Source organism: Macrotis lagotis, chromosome X, assembly GCF_037893015.1.
Source record: "Macrotis lagotis isolate mMagLag1 chromosome X, bilby.v1.9.chrom.fasta, whole genome shotgun sequence".
NCBI lineage: Eukaryota > Metazoa > Chordata > Mammalia > Peramelemorphia > Peramelidae > Macrotis > Macrotis lagotis.
This window is the reverse complement of record NC_133666.1, coordinates 115,481,668-115,503,817: the sequence shown is the minus strand read 5'-3', so window position 1 is coordinate 115,503,817 and position 22,150 is coordinate 115,481,668. Positions and strand designations below refer to the sequence as shown.

General features: G+C 33.9%; 1 protein-coding gene and 1 long non-coding RNA gene across 13 annotated transcripts in view; one reads left to right on the top strand and one right to left on the bottom strand.

Moving 5' to 3' along the window:
• Positions 1-22,150, bottom strand: part of ELAVL2 (ELAV like RNA binding protein 2) — a 177,377-nt gene that overhangs the window by 96,160 nt on the left and 59,067 nt on the right. For 3 of the 11 annotated variants that reach the window (XM_074208738.1, XM_074208739.1, XM_074208741.1), the window contains exons 1-2: positions 13,269-13,778; positions 12,633-12,738 (exon numbers count right to left, since the gene is read on the bottom strand). The exons of 3 other annotated variants lie outside the window; for them this stretch is intronic. Coding sequence is in view for 1 of the 8 variants with exons in the window: in XM_074208740.1 (XP_074064841.1) it covers positions 13,269-13,271 (3 nt within the window). In the remaining 7 variants the exon portion in view is untranslated. Of the gene's footprint in view, positions 1-12,632; positions 12,739-13,268; positions 13,781-22,150 lie in introns of those variants that run through there. 5 more of the 11 variants (XM_074208735.1, XM_074208737.1, XM_074208745.1 and 2 more) reach the window with 4 other exon arrangements.
• LOC141503505 (uncharacterized) overlaps positions 13,527-22,150 on the top strand; it is a 67,510-nt gene continuing 58,886 nt past the window's right edge. The window contains exon 1 of one of the 2 annotated variants that reach the window (XR_012472866.1): positions 13,527-13,594. This is a non-coding gene — a long non-coding RNA (uncharacterized LOC141503505). The remainder of the gene's footprint in view (positions 13,595-22,150) is intronic. The other variant, XR_012472865.1, reaches the window with a different exon arrangement.

The window sequence follows — 22,150 nt, the reverse complement described above, 5'->3', positions numbered from 1 at the left end:
ATACAGACAGGTAATATAAACATAAGTAGAGATACAGAAAATGTTATATATTTGTACATATGTGCACACATATATATTTTACATATTTATTACAATTTTACAACTACAACAGAATAAAAAATGATTGTTTAACTTACTAAACCTAGTTAAAACTAGTATTTATGAAATCATTAAAAGAGAAATGACTATTAATTTTAAATGTTAAACATGGCAATCTGAGGAATTTTTAACCACACTATTAATTGAACTACTATCAAGAAAGAAGTTAAAACATTTTGTTCAATTCAAGCTATCAGTTTATTTTTTTTCTTCTATAAAAATTAAATTTTTTTAACTTTAAAAATGAAATGTATCTTATCTCTTCAGACCATTTCAGTAAGGTAACCACAAGAAATTGAAAACAATTATCAAACTACCATAATATTTACTTAAGAATAACTTAGCTAGTTACTGACATAACAGTCTGGATTCATTCAATGTTCTTTGAAATAATCTTGCTTTTAATAGTGAAGACATCTTTATTTGGATATACACATTTTAAATTGAAAAGCAACTTGAAAATGTAAAAAGGAGAAAATGTTTCTTCATAATAGTGAGAGTTAACTAGTTTCTCAGATTTGCTTTTTGCTTCTTTATCATTATAAGCCTTATTTTGCCCTATTTTTTGTTCTAAAATGCAGTAAAGGGGAGAGAAAATAGCATTTACTAATTGAAAAATGAAATGTAACAAAAATCTTAGTAAAAATATTTTTTGACTAATCTATTCCTTTTGCCCTATAATCTTAAACTGTTAAAGTATCTATCATGAAGGAATAGTTGATGAGATTCTCATGTCATACTAAACTCTTTAGCAGTTATGATCTGATTATCTGAAAATTCTGTCAAGAAAGTACATACGGTCACATGATATCATACATGCGCTTAGTGTTCAAACTTTCATAAAGTCATTTATGAGTCTAATACTATAGGAAAAGTAAATAAATTTAAGAAATCAACAGCCTTGAAACTATAAACAAATTTCACAATATATGATTTAACATAACTTTGATTAACAAATACTTTAATGTAGCATTGAGTCCACTCAGATGTTTAAGAACACAACCACTTGAAAACTATAGAATAGAAAGGTACAAAATTTATGCAGACATCTTTGTGTAGCAAAAAAAAATTGAGAAGAATAGAAAATACCGGATAAAAAGTCTCTACTATTAAAATCTGAGCAATCATAAACAAAATTTGGTGGTAATGCAATTCAAATATAACAAGTGTCAGCAGTGCCAACTGGGTAAACCTTATGTTTTATAAAAATCATTATCAGCATATACTCCTTGAGTGATAATCTTTAAAGGCTTTATTTGAAGTTATTACTGACCAATTAAAATCACAACTAAAATATATTCAGCCTATTTTGCTCCATAGTATACAAAGTCCTTCAAAGTTCCAAAAGGTAAATGTTTTTATGCTCCAGTCATGTCATATCTTCATGACCCTATTGGGATTTTCTTGGCAAACTGGTTTGCCATTTCCTTCTCCAGCTAATTTTACAGATGAGAAAACAAAAACGCAGGGTTGCCCAGGGTCAGACGGCAACGAAGTATGAGACCAGATATGAACTCAGGAAAAGGAGTCTTACTACCAGGTCTGACACACTCTATCCACTGCACCACTTAGGTAAGGAAAGTAACACAATTTAATTTCTCTTCCTGTTATCAGACTCATGATTCTGTGATGGGGGAAGGAAAAAGTAGACTGGAAAAAGTCTGTGCAGTGAAAGTCTCTCACAGGTATATGTATCATCTCAGCTCCAATCTCCAAATAGATAATTTCAAAGAATAATCACAATGCACAAGGCTTTTTTTATTATTTCTGCATAAAACTTTAAGATTCTACATCTGTACACATTTGGCTGTGCATCTATCCATAACTATCACTATAAATTGTTAGCACAGATCTAAGAGAGTTACAAAGAAACTGATTTGTGATTAAGTATACTATTCTATCTACTCTTCCTTTCCTAGGGTATGAAGGGTCTTCCATATATTTTCTTATAACCAATTAAAATCAGAGATCAGATAACCAAGTTTCTAATTAATGCATTTTAGGGTACAAATCTTAACATTCACACTTTGTCAGAAACCTCACTATGGAGTAATCTGCTTGATTCAAAGAATGAGTAATTCTAGGGTATTCAAATCTTTTGAATCAACTCCAAAATTTAGTAAATAGAAGACTTCCAATTTCAATCAGGAAAAATAAAAATTGAGGGGGGAAATAGGAAGAGAAGCAGCATGTTTCAGTAGGACATTGACTATCAAATCAGGATGACTGAAATTTGACAGAAATCCTCTCCAAAAATACTAAAAAGGAGGATGAATACTGTCTTGGATCATAAAACATGAATTCTCATAAAACTTTTAAATAATAAAATGGGTTATGCTAAGATTGTCATAAAAATATTTGGGCCATGGGGACCTGGTACCTAAAAACTTGTCAATTCTCATGCTGCAGGCACAAGGAAAAAAAATGTTGCCCAGAATAAAGTGAACCACTAATCAAAATTCCTAATTATGATTGAACTAAGCAGAACTATTTTAAAATCTCTCACTGAAGCTTTTCTCCTTTTCAAATTTATTCTCCAAAAATGTAATAGTGTTTGTGAGTACATAGCCGATTGCCTGTACATTTGTTATAGTTATTTATGATTTATTAAGGAATCAGATCTATAAATCTAGATGATATCTCGTGCCTTCAGATCTTCTGATTTTTTTTGTTTCTCCCATTGCCCAGATGAAAGAAATCTTGAAAAATCAACTCTGGGATGAATCAGTTATGTGTGTTTGTTTGGTTTTTTTAATTATCACTCATTTGGTTTCCATAAATAATTAGAGACACCTTTTGTGACCCTTAAAAAAACTGGAAATGTGTTACCTGAATTTTGCAGTTAAAAAAAATAAGGTTCAGAGGGAAACAATATTCATATTCATATGGTTAATAAGGATCAGAGTCAGGTAAACACAGTTTTTCCTAATAATTGAGACCCAGTTCTTAAAGTACTACACTATTGCTGCCTACTCATGAAAGAACTAGAGTCATCTGACTGTCATGTCAATATACTGTTATTCTAAAATATTCAAGTATAATGTATGGAAGGCCTAGACTCAAAACGTTAACACTGTTTATCTTGTTCTAAATGCAGCTGCTTTAGAGATCAAGACAAGATTTAATATTTGAGATTGTAGAGTTTGTACATGGCATGGAGGTCCCTTTAATTTTAAGGAGTACTAGATAATCCTGAATTTATTTTAGAGCATTGTCAATTATTCAGAACAGCCACTAGCAGAAAGCTTTGACTCATAGGTTAGAAAAAAGGAAAACGATTTGAAATAAGTTATCTCAAAATTAATACACAAGTATAAGAAAAACATATTAGTTGTTACAAATATAAACTTCTCTAAGAAGTACAAAGTACTATACAGAGAACAGGCATACTAACTACCAATTTAAGTCACTTAATATTGATTACAGTAAAAAAAAAATCCTAAAGTTTTTATTTCTAAATAATTGAGAGGAATAATGCTGAAGACAGTAGGACCCCAGGTATAATACTAACAAAGAACTACTAGACCCCAGCCAGCATAAATAGGCCATTTAGATTAGAACATTCTATCTTCACTAAAACTTTTTTGTCTTCCTTTTCATCCCAACCCCCATCTCTCATTACTTTATATTCTTACCTCTAACTTCCTTTATTCCTCTCATGGATTCCCCCTTCCAAAATCACAATAAGTTTTTAAGAGTTCAGTCACTCCAAAGATTGAGCTAGTTCATTATATTTTCTTTATTAGGAAAAATTTCCTATACATTATTTGATCAAGATAAGAGCATTTCCCCCTCTCCAGTCTTTCCTCTATCTTCTCTCTTTCCCTACTCCACTCTCTCCCAAATAATCAAAATACCAATCTTCAATAAGCTAAGGCAATTATTCAAAACATCAAAGTGCCATTATGAGAGGACTATCAACAGAAAAATGATTCTATCCAAATTCCCATACATACCTTCAGGTCCACCCAGTATTTTTTATTATGACTAAACCCGATAGCAAAGTTTTAAATTCCTAAATGCAAGCCCATATCATTGGCAGGTTATTCTGAAAAGGTAAATGATACCATCTAGTATAATGCAGGTTCATTAAGGGCAGCAGGGGCTTCTTTGTCTCTCTATCCACATCATTCTAACTCTATATCCACAGTGCCACATATGTGACATATGCTAAATGTTTGTAGATTCATGTTTTAGTGTGTCAGACACAATGAAATAAAACCTTGGACATGAGTTTCACAACTAAGTGTAGAATTCTTCAAGAACTGGATGAAGATTACATCAATTCAAATGAATTCTACAACCAGAACAACAAGAAAGGGTGTCAGTTACCAGGGTAAAGAGTGGATCTAAAGGGGGGCAGCAGTGAATAGAGCACTGGCCTTGGAGTCAGGAGGACCCAAATTCAAATCCACCCTTAGACAATAATTACCTAGCTGTGTGACCTTTGGCAAGTCAAAGTATATTTCTACATAGGCACTAATGAAAAATTCCTAACAAAGATTCCTATGATGGGGAGGTTAGGTGGTGCAGTGGATAGAGCACTGGCCCTGGAGTCAAGAGGACCTCAGTTTAAATCTGACCTCAAACAATAATTACCTAGTTGTGTGACCTTAGGCAAGTCACTTAACCTCATTGCCTTGCCAAAAAGCAAAGCAAAAGTAGTTCCTATGACTACAGCCATTCATTATGTCATTTTTAAGCATCAACTACAAAAACAGCTAATAGCTAGAAGCTTTAAGTTTGCGAATTGCTTTAAATTTTATTTTATCCTCCCAACAACCCTAAACAGGTAGGTATATATTATTATTATTGCTCCCATTTTACAGGTGAGGAAACAAAGGCAGAGTGACTTTCCCAGAGTAAGAAAGAAAATAAATGTGTATAGTCAGACTGTGCCACCTAAGTTGTGGCATATTATACCTGTTCCTAGGGGATAAATCATTTATTCAAATTACCTACATTCCTTCACCATGTTCACAATTTATAAAAGAGAAAACGTTCATAAACATGCAGTCCCCACACTGAACAGTGAGCCTGGTACTGTGGCAAAAGCACTGACTAAAGGTAAAAGACCTATTTTATGTCCCAGATCCTCTAAACAATAAGTGATCTTGTACTATCTATCTCCTCAGCATGGGAAAGGGAAATATTTTTATTATTTTACCATACAGAATTCTTTAAGAAAAGTACATTATTAATTATAAAATGTCATAAATAATTAGATTAAGTATATTAAATCATTAGACTAAGTATATTAAAAGAAATATGAAGTGTGTGCAAAGTCCATGTTAAAACATCACTTTAGATTTCTCTTTCTCTTCACAATAAAATGGGAAAAGGGGGCAGTTGAGAAAGAATAGCAAGGGTAACAGGTGTTCAAGAGAATCAGAGCATAAATGATCTCCCCCCCCAATACTTCCAGGGATGAACAATGAAGATTCAGATTAAGGTGTGTAGGGGAAAGAATGGGTTTTTATGCTTAAATCCATCTCCTTGCTATCTCAGAGATCTGGAAGATAACACTAAAAAAAGTTAAGATTCCTGAAAAGGCAAAAGGCAATTTGTTAATTGTAATTAAAGAATTCATCACTTCTTTAACTTTAGGGAGATTGAGGTAGCAAGGAAATTTTATTCAATTAAAAAGTTATTTCCTAAGTGTTTTAAAAGTATTTACTAAAGTTTAAGAATACACACACACACACACATATTTATTTCCATACCACACATTATACACAAATAAAGGTAGGTGAATTGCAGATCACATTAGTATAAAGAACCAGCATGGTGATATATGTACACTGTAGTACTTTTGAGCATCTTACTCTACTGGATTTAAAAAATGTTAGCTATTAATGGACCATGTTCATAGTATGGTACTTAATAGCTGTTCTCATCCATTAGCTGGCTTTTGTCCTCCTCATAAAGAAATTTATAATGGATACATAATAATCCTCATTGTGAATAGCAGCAAATGCTGAAATGTTCTGATTTGAAATATTGAAAATTCCTTTCCTCCTGCAGTTCCTAACAAGGTATCTTCTACAAATATACTTTCCCTAAAACCCTAAAAAGAGGTCTGTTCCAATCATGCCCAATTTAATATGTTTTTCAAGAGCAAAAAAGACTGTCCAAGTATGAAAGAACATTCCAGAAAACATAGTTAAGACCTTTCACTCTTGCCTTAAAAACAAACTTCGTAATATTTAACTATCCAGACTTTCAACTAATATTCAAGACCAAAGGAAAAAGTAACAATTTGTTAAATGGATCTTTTAAATAACTAAGGACTTATTTCTGTGTCAAATCACAGTAAGTCACTGAAATTAATTTCTTTCAGGTCTCTCTAAATCTAGTAGGTTAATATTAGAGTCAGCCAATATTTTCATCATAGATATATCATCTTTGGAACTAAGAAACATCAAACCACACCACTAATAGAAAAAACATTATTACCTCAGTTTGACAATAACATGACCTATTGAAATAATGAACAGAATAAGAAAAAAATAACAGGAGGCCTAACAAGACAAATAAACCAAAAATGTCAAAGCTTCTGAAAGTGAAGCTCTAAGTTTGGCCTTTAAGTGTTATCTAATTGGCAGCTAACCAATGAAAATCTTTGAACAAGAATGACATGATCAAATCGGTACATTAAGAAAATTTATCATGTAATTCTTTTTGAACAGTGGAAGCAGAGAAAATGGAGGCAAAGGATAATTTAGAAAGCTAATACAATAGATGAAAAGTAACGACAGCTTGATTTAGAATGACAGCAAGAAAATAGCAAAGGAAAATCAACCATTCTCAGAAATTGACTGGATCTGGTAAGTAAGAGAAAAGGAAGCATCAAAGAGAAATAGTTAGCTGAACACAGGCTAGGAAGTAGCAATTCTTTCAGTAACACAACTATCATAGAATTCAACGTTGGCAGAGGCCTTAAAGTTCATTTAGTCCAGACTCTTAATTTTTACAGTTAATACTGAGACTCAGAGAGGAATTATCTTGTCACCCAAGGTTATGTCACAAATATATGCCACACACTTTCACTACAGCAGTTAGCACAGTGCCTGGCACAGTGTAAACTGAAAATATCCTTTTTTTAATTAGTCATCCGCCCCACCCAAGTCGTGTTCCACTCTGTGCTCTATTTGGGTTTTTCTTGGGAAAGACACTATAGTGGTTTATTATTTCCTTCTCCAGCTCATTTTATAAAGAGGAAACTCAGGCAAATGGGTAAAGTAGTTTGACCATATAATAAGTTTCTGGAGTCAAATTTGAACTCAGGAAGACAAGTTTCCCTGATTCCAGGCCTGGCCCTGTACCAGTAGCTTTCCAATAAGGAAAACAGGTATTAAAAGAGATGTGAATAGAAGACTCCCTAAGCCAAGTCTTGGTACAGAAATAAAAAAGTATAAACCTAGACAAATTTTAATTCTCAGTCTTTGACATACTCAAATAGACAAAGCTCTTCGTTAAAAAAAAAAAATAGATGAAATACACAGGAAAAAAGTTACCTAAGATACCATCCCAAGAAATCACAATTAGAATGTGTGTACTTTAGGGAACAGAAACTGAACCTATGATTTTGATTTCACTGGTATAAATAACTCTCATGATAAGGAAACTTCCAACAATGCTATTATATTCTTATATTCTTGAAGATAAATTTTTTAATATTCAATCAATTAATAAATATTGGGCACCTACTATTTTTCAGGTTCTGTGCTAAGTATTAGAGAATTACAAAGTTTTCTAGAGCATTAATGGGTCACAAGTCTTTTCAAGAGTCAGTTACAATGCAGGTCAGGGATGGAACACTCCCCAAACCAACTTTCTATGCACCATTTACAACCATCTCTCATTTAATACTGTCATACATATAAATGTTTGTCCTTCCATATTTTAGGTTGCAGATTCACCCTAGTGGCTTATGGTCTAAAGTGAAGTAAGGATACCCCACTTAAAATAAAAGTAATTCCAACTTTCAAAAAAAGTAGAAATATTTGACTAATTTGCAAATGGCTATATATTTTTCTATAAAAGTCCAAGAATTTTATAACTAGAATGGCAGACGTTAGATCAAGAAACCAACTTCAACTCATTTACATTCTCCCTGCATCGGTTCAAAGAAATAGTTACTTGACATAGTCAAGTTAACTAGAATAGTCTGAATCAGGATTTGAACTCAAGTCACTTGACTGTAATTTCCATGCTCTACTGTAACCACTAAATAAAAAACTAATTTTATCTTTAGCTATACAATGCATAAATTTAAAAGTATATCATACAAATCCAATCTCAGTACTATGTACACAATGGAATAATCAGAATTGATTCACATGACTGCAGCACACTGCTGCTCCTCTCCTCATTCCATCTACTCCCTAAAATCAGGCCCTCTACATTTAAACATTTTCATCTGAGCATAATAAAAATTTACACAAAAAATAATTTTAGAAGTCTTCATAAAGGATTTTGGGACCATCAAGTCTTGAAAATATATTGTAGTTGATCACTTTTTAGTCTCATTCCCAGCAAAAACAGGAAAAAAAGAAACACCAAAATACAACTATCAAATCGAGGTGGGAGAAGGGGCAACAGAGCCAAGTTCAAGATTTTCCAAAGAATTCTGTAATGTATATTTCTTGACAATAAAATTACAGTTGTTTTTGTGAATCACTGTCCAAATATGTGCTTCACTATGCAATTTTCCACTCTAAATTGATTAAACTTTTCTCATCTAATTTGAACTGTCTGATGGACACTTTCCTACCCTGAGAAATGACCAAAATATAAGCATTTGAATTTTATTTCCTATAAATTTATCAAATATTATTTGCACAGCCTTAAAGGCCTGATGAGTATAAATTGCCAAGAAATGTAAAAGTCTGTCACAGTTAACCCACAAAATTGACAATAAAGAGACAAACTGCTATAATCACTTATCAAATTTTCTGAGATATTTACTTCCTTCTGGGCTTTGTACTAGGTGCTATACGGACATGAAACTAACTATATATGTCATGCAGCACGCTCCCTCCTATTGAAGTTCTCAGTCCAGTAAGGAGATGCTATATATGGAAATAGCCTAATTCAAAGCAAAATATAATTAGTGTTTTATTTGCATTTCTTTGCAATCATAAAAGTGCTGCAATGTGACATATATGGAATCCTCTTCATACTGTTAAGCTCCTTGGATTTATGTCTAGTATATATCCTAGGGAGATCTGAGCTAAATGGTTAGCTACAGGTTAACACATAATTCCAAATTTCTTTCTAGAATGATTACACGATTTAATAGCTCTACCAATAGGGATTATTACACTTGTCTTCTTAGAGTTTATAAATTTGCTGTAAGGCAAAATCTTATAGTCATGTAATCTGGCCTTCTTTTAATAGTGACTTGAAACAATCACATTAACAATGTGGATAATTATTTCTACTTCTTTTCAGAACTCTTTGTTTTACCTGTAACCAATGATTTCTAATCAACCTCATTTTCCTCTTTCTTGACTGGTCTGGTGTGATATTCAGGACTAAGAGATTTATGTGCCATTACTGCTTCTTTTTGGTGATCTGAAGGAATCGTAATGAACAAATTTACTATATATACACATATGTGTGTATTTATCATGTGTATATATCTACATTTAAGCTATATGTACATAACATGCATTTACTTATAAGTTTAGAATTGGAAATTACTTCAAGTAGAAGACTTGTCTTTATTTAGTCTTACTTCTTAGATTGGAGTTTTGTGTTGGGGCCAAGCTCTGTGTACTTCTGCAAGGAATGGAGGAGCTATCATTTGATACTGATCTGAATTATATGAGGTCTGAATAATTACTGTTCTTTTCAAGGTCCCTATTCTTAAGAAGACATTTCATTCCATTCTGAATCACAGAATCCTCTCACTTCCTTCAAACCACTGTTAAAGTACTACTTTAAAAATGACACTTTTACTGATCTCTCACCACCAGCAAACCATTCTCACTAGCTCATTTATCTTGCATTTATTTATATATGTAAGATGTTCTCTCTCTCCCAATAGAATGCAAGCTCTTTGAAGATAAGATTTTTTTCTTCTGTATTCCCAGGGCACTTGAAAGGCTCTTAATGAATCAAACTAATTGGATAGATGGACAGATAGACAGATAGATACAGCTATATAGTTTTATATTATGTATGTGTCTATATCCAACTGTTTGAATTTGGACAACCTTTTAAAGGGCTTTAGTAGGAAATGGAAAGATATAGGTGCTAGTAGTTAGCTAAGATAGAAGTATCAAGGCAAAAGAATTAAGGAGAACTGAGCAAATTTCTAAGTACATGGGAAGAAAACAGTGAAAAGGTTTAACCTTAAGATTCCCTGGTAGAGTATCAAGAACATAGGTAGGCGGGGCAGCTGTGTGGCATAGTGGGTACAGCACCAGCCCTAGAGTCAGAAGGACAGAAGTTGAAATTCAGCCTCAGACACTAGATACTTTACTAGCTGTGTAACGTAACCCTAGTCTTAAAAAAAATGAGAGTGAAAAAGGTGGTTAAATAGTGTGACTCCAAAGTAGAATTTCAAAATTCTAGATCTGAGATAAGGACTCATAGATTGGGAATACTGCCTTCATTAATGTTGGATGCATCACAGAACTTCTCACTTCCTTCAAACCATTGTTAAAGTACCACTTTAAAATGATACTTTTTAACTGAGAGATACAATTAACTGCAAGGGCCTGTTGATAGAGGAATCAAAATGATATATTGACATTCTTAGACAGTATGTCAAGGAATAGGGTGAGGGAAATCCTAAATTGGATGCTAAATCATTGAAAAACAGATCTATCCTTTACCCAACAGATACACACGACAAGGAATACAGGAAATCACTGACCTGTCTGGGATACTAAAGATCAAATAGTAAAAAATTAGATAGAACGTTATTATCTTCTAAACTCGAGATCAATATGGGATAAAGACCAGTCCAGCTAAATTTGAAGATTCTTACCACATGGTTGGTGACCAGGAGAATTTTGGCTTGCAATACAATTCAGTAGGAGAGGCCAAGCTCAATCAAATCAAGGTTCTTTAAAATAATGAAGACCATAATCCATATGTCTACAATAAATTTTATACTACATACCCAGGGAATAGAGAGAAAAGTTCATATATATATATTAAAATTTGACACTAAATGGGGAGGGGAAGGAAATCACTAACATATTTTCCTCCTAGTACTAAGAAATCCCTTGCAATCGGATGACACAAATGCCACAATATCGATCTTCTGCTGGGGAGTACAGAAGATATTAGTAGAGGTAATGTTCCTTATAAAGCTAAATAACTAGCCTTGTTGGGGGGACTTATAAACTCAAAATACTTGAGAAATTTAACTATGTAAATTCCCCATGTCAGTTTTTCAAAAAAATACCTTGTGCTGTGTCACAAACTACCGTGTGTGTGTGTGTGTATAAAAGGGGCAAAGAAGGAAAAGAATGAGGAATGAAGAGGTCTTAACACCTTCCAAAACTCAATAAAATGGCTTCTTAAGACAGACTACCTTATACAAACCAGAAAGAAACAAAATAAAGGAGAAAAAAAAATATTTCGTTATAAGGTATTATTTCTGTAATTTCTAAAGACGAGTTAAGTACAGAAAATTGGCATATCCCTTAATCAGTCATGCCTAGAGACCAGCTGTCCATCAGGTTCCTCCATGTATGAAGGGAACCTGGAAAGAGTTCAAAAAATGAACACTATTAAAAAAAAATGAACACTAAAGGATAGCATCGTAAATTAAGTTCATTTTCCTCTTATTCACTTCCTTCCTTAATTAACACTCCCTCCTTTCCTTAATTAACCCTTATTGTCAGGGGGTTAACATTTTGAAGGTCCTAAAACAAGTGCTTATTTTGGTGCCTCCTAAGGCACCTATGATCAAAGACAGCTGTGAGTCTTCATTTTCTTCTTAGACTTTGAAAAGTCCTAAGAGCACCTTACTGTATCCTAGTCTATGTAAAAAAAAAAGTCAATTAACAGTTTTGTCACAAGTTATATAAGTAATTAACTTTCACGATTCCTTTCAATTATGGGATTGGGGAGGGGGGAGTGTGAAAGAACAGAATAGTAGGTAAATTATTAACAATCACTTCAGCAGATGATACAACAACCCTCCATCGAACTAGCTTATGATGATGGTTTCCAACTATTCCCTCCAAGGTCATTTCTCAGAAATGGCTAGTTCAGTGATTCTAGCCACTGGTCGGGGGAAATTAGGAAGTTTTTTCTCGTTTTCTTTAATTAAAGAAGACCTGCTCAAAAAATAATATGGCTCTAAAAGTTAAAAAAAACTCAATGCTTTATAGAGATTCTATTATTCTGTATCAATTTAGAAGATGAATTATTAGAGAGAATTCAGTATCCCCTCCATTCTACTGTTAAAAAAAGTTAAAGGTCCAGAAACCTAATTAAAAAGATTCTCAAAAGTGAGTACATTCTCCATCCTGTAAATCCAAACAGAAAAAAGAAACTATACTTACCAACAAATATTTTCCAGTTTAATTTTTCTCCTCTTTATAAATTAGAACTAGAAGGACCTGAAGTGATATCTGGCCCAAATGCTCATTTTACTGAAGAGGATAGGATCTAAAGAAGAATGCCCAAGTTCATATAGTTATGGGGTGACAAGAAGAAGAATAGACAGACATTATTCTGTATATAAGAATATGTGAAGGCAGGTTGTTATAGCCAAGAGAAAGTTATACTTGGGAGTCAAGACAGATTCACATCTGACCTCAGAAACATATAATCCTAAGCAAGCTATTTAACCTAAAACTCAGTTTCCTTATCAGCAAATAAAAACTCCCTCTAAATCAAGATGGCTGCCTTAAATGGTGTCAAATATCCTAGCACCTTACATAAATACATCAGTAAAAATCTGAAATTTAAATCAGACCAAATCATGTTTAAAAAAAAGAGTACCTGGGTTCAAATCCAGTCTCAGACACTTAATAATTACCTAGCTGTGTGGCCTTGGGCAAGCCAGTTAACCCTATTTGCCTTGCAAAAAAAAAAAAAAAACTAAAAAAAGAAAGAGAGAAACCTAGAGTGACTTCTTCTACCCCAGCAGAACTGCATCCTCAGAAAGAAAAATGAAACCAAAAAAAGGGAGTCACCATTAAAATCTGGGCTAGGACAGGCTAATTAGCTGGCAGTTTCCCAACCAACCAGAGACAAGGCAGAGACACATGTAGGTGGTAAGAATCCAAGGAGGCCAGAAACCAGACCTTAGAAACATAAGTGACAGCAACAACATGCATGACACCTGGTAGTGCTCAGACTTGGGAGAATCTAAACATTCAGGGGCTTCATGGTCACCAGTTCTCTGAACTGTGATGCCATAAAAGACCCTGATGACCCAATGCTCTAAACATCAAAGGGTTCGAGGTGATCTAAAGCTAGGAGGCAGAAGTTAGAGCAGGAAATCGTAAGACCAAGCAAGGTAATCACTCTACTCAAAACACAACAGTGGGAGATGGGAGTGGAGTAAGAGAAGAAAGAGAACCCATTCAATTAAGAAAACCAAGCTTAAGAGATTAATAAACCTAAAAAATATATATCAAACAGAATGTTTAAAAATTGTTGTAGACCTAAGAGATTCTCCAGAGAAAAACTTCACAGAAAAAATTGATTCACCACAAGAAGTACATACATGACTGTTCAAAAAAATTAAGACAGAGATTTTTTTAAAATGAAACAGCAAGGGGCGGCTAGGTGGCATAGTGGATAAAGCACCGGCCCTGGCGTCAAGAGTACCTGGGTTCAAATCCGGTCTCAGACACTTAATAATTACCTAGCTGTGTGGCCTTGGGCAAGCCCTTAACTCCATTTGCCTTGCAAAAAAAAAAAAAAAACCCTAAAAAAAATGAAACAGCAACACTATGGAGAATGGAATTTGAAGGATGACAAAAAAAAACTTGGATTTGTTAAACTTTACCCAAGTAAATGAACTTCCTGAAAACTAAAATAAACCAAGGATAAATCAGTAATTCCATGAAGCATCAAGAATTATAAGTACTACAAAAGCAAAAGATCAGAGAAGGAATAAAAGTAAGTTCTGTAATAGAAGAAAACTTTACAAAAAAAAGAAAAGATTTTTAAAATGCTTGAATTTCCTCAAAATTGTTTTTTTAAATATTTGGCTATATTTCAAGAAATCATAAATAAATAAATTTTTAAAAATATAAACTCTGATACCAAAAACTGCCTAAAATATAGAGAACTTATGAATATTTTAATTCCCTCAAATCTATGATTTAAAAAAACCTGGACATAATATATTTCAAGAAATCATAGATCTATTTGAATCAAATAGTAGTCAGAATCCACTGATCATTTCCTAAAAGAAACTCCAAGAAGCAAAGTCCCAGTAATGTCCTAGTCAAATTTCAGGGCTACTGTATCAAAGGAAAAATACTTCAAACGTTCAGAAAGAAGCAGTTCAAGTACCAATGAATCATAATCAGGTTCACACAAGACCTGGAAACTTCTATGAATGAAATTTACAAAGAAAAGTAACTTAATCCTGGCAAAGGTGAATATAATTCTATAAGGAAGAAAATAGACCCAACTTTTAAACATTCTTATATAGAGATCAAAGCCAAAAAAGGAAACTGAAATGAGAACTTATAGGTTAAGAAAAACACAAGAAGCCAAGTTTCCTTTCAGAACTTTATGCATCCAAGAGTTTTGAGGGAGTTAAAAGAAGAACAGAGGATATAGGGATGGAATAGGTGCAGAAAAAAAAAAATCACACTTTTCTTTTGTATATGGTAATTTTGTGAATTTGTTTTCCATATTATGCTTATCTTGTTACAAGTGGTTTTTGTCCCTTTTCCCTCCCTTCCCAAAGGGAAATGATGGGATAGTTAACAAGAGTGATTATCACATAAAACTCAGAAATAACAAAAAAGTCACTAAAACTTTTTTAAGAAATTGAATTTCTGAGGCAGCTAGGTGGCACAGTGGATAAAGGACCTGCCCTGGAATCTGGAGTACCTGGGTTCAAATGCGGTCTCAGACACTTAATAATTACCTAGCTGTGTGGCCTTGGGCAAGCCACTTAACCCCATCTGCCTTACAAAAATCTAAAAAAAAAAAAAAAATCAAACTTCAGGGGTTGCTAGGTGACTCAGTGGATAGAGCACCAGTCCAGGAGTACCGTACCCAAGTTCCAATCTGGCCTCAGACACTTAATAATTAATTACCTAGCTGTGTGGCCTTGGACAAGCCCCTTAAACCCCATTGCCTTGCAAAAACTTAAAAAAAAATCTGAACTTCAGAAGAAAGGGCAAAATACACAAAATTTTTAAACGCAATGGACAGCATTAATATATACCTTTTAAAAGCAAATACTAGGAAACACAAACTCATGGTTTCATATAAATTTCTCTTTTTGTGTTCTGCTGTGTATATAGCGATGCTATTTTTGGTATTTATATTCATCTATTTGTGCCTGAAATTTCAGTACTTGGCTATTTATGAAAACAATTTTATAATTAAGAGTTCAAAACAAGTAAACATATGCTTAAAATAGTTGGAGTTGATTTTCCATACTTTAAATTAACAAGATGTGTGGATAATCAATGATTATATTTCATGAAACTTCATTAAAGACCTAATTACACCTAATAAGAATTTTATAACTTCTAGTCCTATAACATAGTTGGGGTAGGTCACCCACCTGAGCTTCAGTTTACCCAACTGTAACATGAAAATACTGAGAATAAAATGGAATAGCATACATCTATTAAAACACCATGAGGGGCAGCTAAGGTGGCTCAGTGGATAGGGCACTGGCCCTGGAGTCAGGAGTACCTGAGGTCAAATGAGCCTCAGAATTAGCTGTATGGCCTTGGGCAAGCCACTTAACCCCACTGCCTTGAAAAAAAACAAAAACAAACAAAATCACACCATGGGAACTACTAAAAGCTTTATAAATGTGATTATTATGTAAAAATATGATCCAGAAAGAAGATTTTAAAAATTCTAAGTAATTCAAACATGATCAAATTTAGAAGTTAATAACTAGAAAACCCATCCTTACTGGACTTGTGATAATTTTATAATGTGAAAGCTGGCATGCCACCAGCTACCTTGTAAAATTTCAAAAACTGAATTAGCACCATTACGTGTTTGTAAATATTAGCAGTACAATTTATTTTGGTTTAACTGTCATATATTCAAATATATAGACCCATACCATGACCCATTTCACATTCAGAAACCAAAGTCACTGGTTTAGTTGAAATCTTTATCTCTCAAAATAATGAAGGGATAGTCCTTTTCCAGTTGAAGTGTTTCACTAAACTGAGAAATGTTGGTTTAGAAGATGGGGGGAAAATAAGTATTTTTCCATTTCAAAATTATCACAAATATTTTTAATCTAGAATATTTAATATTTTAAGGATAAATTACTAAATTCAAAAATTATTTGTTTCTAAGCAAAAAACTACCAAGAAATAAAAGTTTGAGCAAACACAATTTAGAAAATATTGATACAACTAAAACCAAATGACCAGAAAATTAAGAGGTAAAAGTTTAGTCTAGCATGAAGATGGCTGGGTGTCTTCAACAGAGGTGAGGCATTCTTAAAGTTCACCAAGTTGCTTCTACTTTGCTGCAACAACCAAAGGTCATTATATCATTTGCTTACTTAACATATTAGAGAACAATTTTTCTTTTTTTTGGGGGGGGGGGGATTGCCAGGCGATGGGGTTAAGTGACTTGCCCAAAGTCACACAGCTAAGTATTAAGCGTCTGAGGTCATATTAGAACTTGGGGCCTCCTGACTCAAGGGCCGTGTTCTATCCACTGTGCCACCCAGCTGCTCTTTTCCTTGTGTTTTTGATGATCAGTCTTGGGGAAGAGAGGAAAGGGAAGCATAAAGGGGAATAAAAAGGGGAGTATATGTGCACCTGCATGCACAAGCACTGTGATTTTTTTTCCTGTTTCCCAGGAAAAAGCCATATATTGGAACCTAGATAATAAAAAGCAATTAAAGAAAATACATGGACAAGGTAAGTGGAGCTAGAATAATTAAGGCCTTAAAAGGACATCTTTGTATCATGCTTCTAAGTCTTGAGGGTCAAATTTAAATATCCACAATGTACAAAAAAGGTAATTGAGGTACAAGCTGTTTTACATTCTAAAAGATTTCATTGTAAAACAGGAAATAAATAGAGAAGTCATACATTCTCTACTTTTACTCCTAAATACTTGGAAACTGTACCAAGAATCCAGTTTGAGAACAGTGCAACTGAAAATGTACAACACTTTAAAAAATCACTGGATGACCTCTATGACTGAACCTAAAAGCTCATTAGAAACATCTATATTGAAGATTTTACACTAAAAGAATTACAGTAGAGATGTCAATACCCTAGACTAAACCAGATTAAATTTTAATTAAGGAATATTTAATGAAATAAATAATACAATGGAACACAGATAATGTTAGGATGTGGTTTTCTAAGTCAATATGAACCCTGCAGAGATGTGAGTGGCCACCATTCAAGTTTTTTTGGTTTGTTTGTTTTTAGGTTTTTTGCAAGGCAAAGGAGTTAAGTGGCTTGCCCAAGGCCACACAGCTAGGTAATTATTAAGTGTCTAAGGCCAGATTTGAACTCAGGCTGTCCTGACTCCAGGGCTGGTGCTCTATCCACTGAGCCACCTAGCCCCCCATTAAAGACTGACTTTGACCCCATTTGCCTACAAGAAATATGTGGTCTTGCTTTAGAAAACAAAAAATTTTACTAAAAAAATAATACTTTTTCATTAAATATTTCAAATACATTTTAATTTAGTCTTCCTTTGGACCATCAACCACTATCAAATTAATATGAATACCATCCTTTTAAATCAAAGAAAAAAATCAAGTATTGTATTTCTGTTTAATAGACAAAAGAAGCAGAATAAAATAATACCTGCTTTTCAGATAAGAATGATATGTTGTGTCAATTTGAGCTACTTTCCCAACTTATATTTGAAAGGGCAGGTCTGATTGCTTGGGTGAAAAGGAGAAAAGGAAGGAAAGGGACCAGATGTACTATTCCTGCTTAGATTGTTAGGTGTAACTCTATGTGTCTAGGATTCTCTAATACTATTGTTTCATGAGTGTGTTTCCCACTAATTAGATTTTTAGAAAGGTTTTTACTAAGTAAGAGCTACAGTAAAAAAAATAGCTGTGAAAGAAACAATTCCACCAAAACCAAAAGGATGCCTCTCCTTAAACATATGATGTTCAAGTATTGCTCTATTAGAAACCAAGAGGGAATTTCAGAAAAGCCTGTAAAGACTTGCGTGAACTTATGTTGAGCGAGATTGAGCAGAACTAGAAGAACACTGTACACCAGAACAACATGGGGGGGGGGGGGGGGGGATGATCAATCTTAATGGACTTGCTCGTTCCATCAATGCAATAATCAGGGACAATTTTAGAGTACCTGTGATGGAGAATACCATCTGGATCCAAAGAAAGAATTGTGGTGTTTCTAAAACAAAGACCAAAGTCTATTGCCTTCATTTGTTTTTTAAAAAACGTATGTGCTACATCATTTTGCTCTCTCTAACACTTTATTTTTTCCTCAAGATATGATTTGTCTCAACACATTCAATTTCAAATCAATGTAGAGCATGGAAACAATTATCAGACTGCCTTTTGTGGTGGCATGGGGGAAGGAGGGGGTGGGGGAAAATTGTAAAATTCAAATACTAATAATACTAATACTAATTCAAATACAACAACTACTATTATATATAATTGGAAAACAAATGAAATATTTACAAAACAACATAGGAAGTTAACTGAGGGCTTTCTGAACGTAGTAAAATAGTGAGACATATAAGGAAATGTGTGAGGCAAAGTGATAACAATGGCTCTTTTTGATGATTCCTTTTCCCCCATTTGTAAAATCTTCATGAATTTCTTCTTTAGAAGCTCTCTGATTATTTCCTATAATCAATGCCCTTCTATATGATCCAGAAGATCCCTTTCTTCTGTATTTCTAGTTTGTTGTATATTTCAGTCACTGATGGTTGAGAATATTGCTACTGGCTCCCAGTGGGTATTTAGAGCTTCTCATCATTTGATGAGCCCAAGATTGTACCTTGGTATTTCTATCTGGACATCCAACTCAGGAGGATACTCCCATATGTATGTGTTGTCTTTTATAAGTCTAATCTCTTTTGTTGAACATGTTTAAGAGCAAATCCTTTTCAAAAAGCTAGACTCCTCAGCTCTTGAATTTGGAGTCCTTTCCCATCTAACTTATTGGTTATGACCTAGTTATGCAATTTGATCTTCTCCAGTCAATCACAAGATATTTCCTAAAATGTATCATTTAATTTTCTCCAGTGATTCAACGTTCCTTCACTCTTTCAAAATTGATTTAAGAACTTATTTGTACCTAAATTATTTTTAACAGATTCCAATAAGATGTCTGGGTCTACTATGATAAATTTCAGTGGAAAGAGACCCTTCCCTCCCCATAAATCTTATATTCATAAAATATGCTGATTGTGAAATTTTAAATAAAATAGCTACCATATCCTACTAAGCATCTTGTCAGACAAACATGGATCACCATGAACTAGTCCCATCTAAACAGCTGAAACAAAAGTTTACTAACTTGTAGAAGGTGACACTGGAACATAAGATCCTTGAATGCAAGGATTATCTTATTATCTTTCTTCTCTAGCACTTGGCATATTATCAGATACAGTGGATAAAAAGATATTTTTGACTCAAAATTAAATATGATTGCAATGAACTTGGAAGCCTCCAGGGGGAAAATAATTTAAACAGGTAAATTTTGTTATGCTTCACACTAGTTTCCCCCTTCCAAGTTATCTGACCTCAACTCTAAACACCAGTCTCACTATCCTACCATCCCAAATTCCATCCTGCTGATCAAAGTTTATTGCTCCTCGGCAATAAATTCATAGCTAATATATTGTTGGAATGTTTGTCTCAAGTTAGTCTGTATTATCAAAGAAGAAAATGTAAAATAAATGAAGATCTGTCACACAATTTTTAAAAGTTTGCTAATTCTGGGTGTAATGAGGAATGGTGGTAGCTTTTAACTTGATGGCTGTGCCACAGACTTAACAGGCTCATTTGGCATTGCCCTCTAATTCATATATCTAACATTAGTTGACAGAATAATACCTAACCTTAAACTTGGACTAATTCAGTACTGGGGAAAATAACTGTACAGATTTAGCTAACAGCCAAGATCTCCCAGCTCCCCATGCAGCTATTGTTTAATTGAGGCTGCAAAAAGCTATAATATAAGTTAAAGAATAAACAGGAACAACTTTAAATGATCCGCAAAACTTGTATGGACCCTATACAACTCTAGCAGATCCTGGTAAACACAGGAAACTTCGTTTTTTGTGCAAAGTCATCAACGAACCTACAACACAGAAGTCTTTTTTCAAGTTTGTCAAGGTGAAGCAAAATATGGGATGAAATAAAATAACTTGTATTTAGTGCTTATTATTTGCCAAGCATTGTGCTAAATCCAAGAGATACAAATTGAAGAAGAAAGTCTTAGAATAAAGTAGATTGTGTGCCTCACCCTAGCCAGAGAGGGAATGTGCCTGAAATAGAGTAAAGATGAGATCTCAGGTTCCCTCAGACAGGATCCAGCCAACAAGATAAAAATAAAGAGGGCACTGATAGAAAAGCTGCTTAGTTGTGAAGCAGGAAAGGATGAAGGTCATTAGCCTAAAATAAGTTCTAGCTGGGATCCACCATGCACACACCCTCATGGAAGGGAGGTAACTGGGTGCTACCTAATGCTGTCTGCCTAGGACATTACAGATGTTCCCATGGCCCTTAGGTCATGGAAACTACATAGAACAAGACAGAAAATGGCAAGCAATTCAATCACTAAGCAGACTGAAGCCAGACAAAGAGGGCCTTGGAATGCGAGTCAGGAGATTAAAGCAGGCAATAAAGAGGTACTGAAGGTTATGGAGTATAGCCAATATCATTGCAGCAGTACATTACAAAGATTACTTGAGTGTGAAAAATTAGTTGGGGACAGGGAAGAGAATATATAAACAAGGAAAGCAATTAATAGGTTATTTTGATTGAGCCTAGAGGAGAAAAGAAAGAAAAGAGAAATAAGATTTAGCAATAGATTTTATGGATAGGGAAAAAGGCCCAGAGTCAAAAGGTAGATACAAGTTTACAAACTTATCCATCAGGACTCTGACATAATGGGTGACACCATAAGGCAATCAGGAAAACAAGGAATAGTCTGTCAGACTATGGAGAGGTGAGGAGTTTATGGCCAAACAAGAAAAAGAGAAGGTTAAAACAGATAATTTCAACTACATTAAAAAAAAATTTGCACAAATAAAACCAATGCAACCAAGATTAGAAGGAATGCAAAAAGCTGGAAAACAATTTCCAGTCAGTATTTCTGATAAAGGACAATTTCTAAACTATATAGAGAACTGAGACAAATTTGTAAGAATGCCATTCCCCAAAAGATAAATGGTCAAAGGTTATGAACAGAGCTTTCAGATGAAGAAATAAAATCTTACCTACAGTCATATGAAAAAATATTCCAAATCATTATTAGAGAAATGCAAATTGAAACAACTCTGGAGGCACTACCCTCATCTATTAGATTGGTTAAGATGACAAAAAAGGGAAATGATCAATGTTGGAGAAGATGTGAGAAATTAGGACTCTAATATACTATACTCAAAAGGCAATAGAATGCACATATCCTTTGATCCAGCAATAACACTGCTAGGTCTAAATACAAGAGATCATAAAAAAATGGGAAAATTCCCTCATGTACAAAAATATTAATAGCAGTTCTTTTTATAGTGGCAATAAATTAGAAATTGTAGGCACTGCCCTACCAATTGAGGAATATCTGAACAAGTTGTAGTGTATGAATGTGATGGATCACTACAATTCTGTAAGAAATTGTGAATAGCTGAATTTCAGAAAAGTCTAGGAACTTGTCCCAATGTC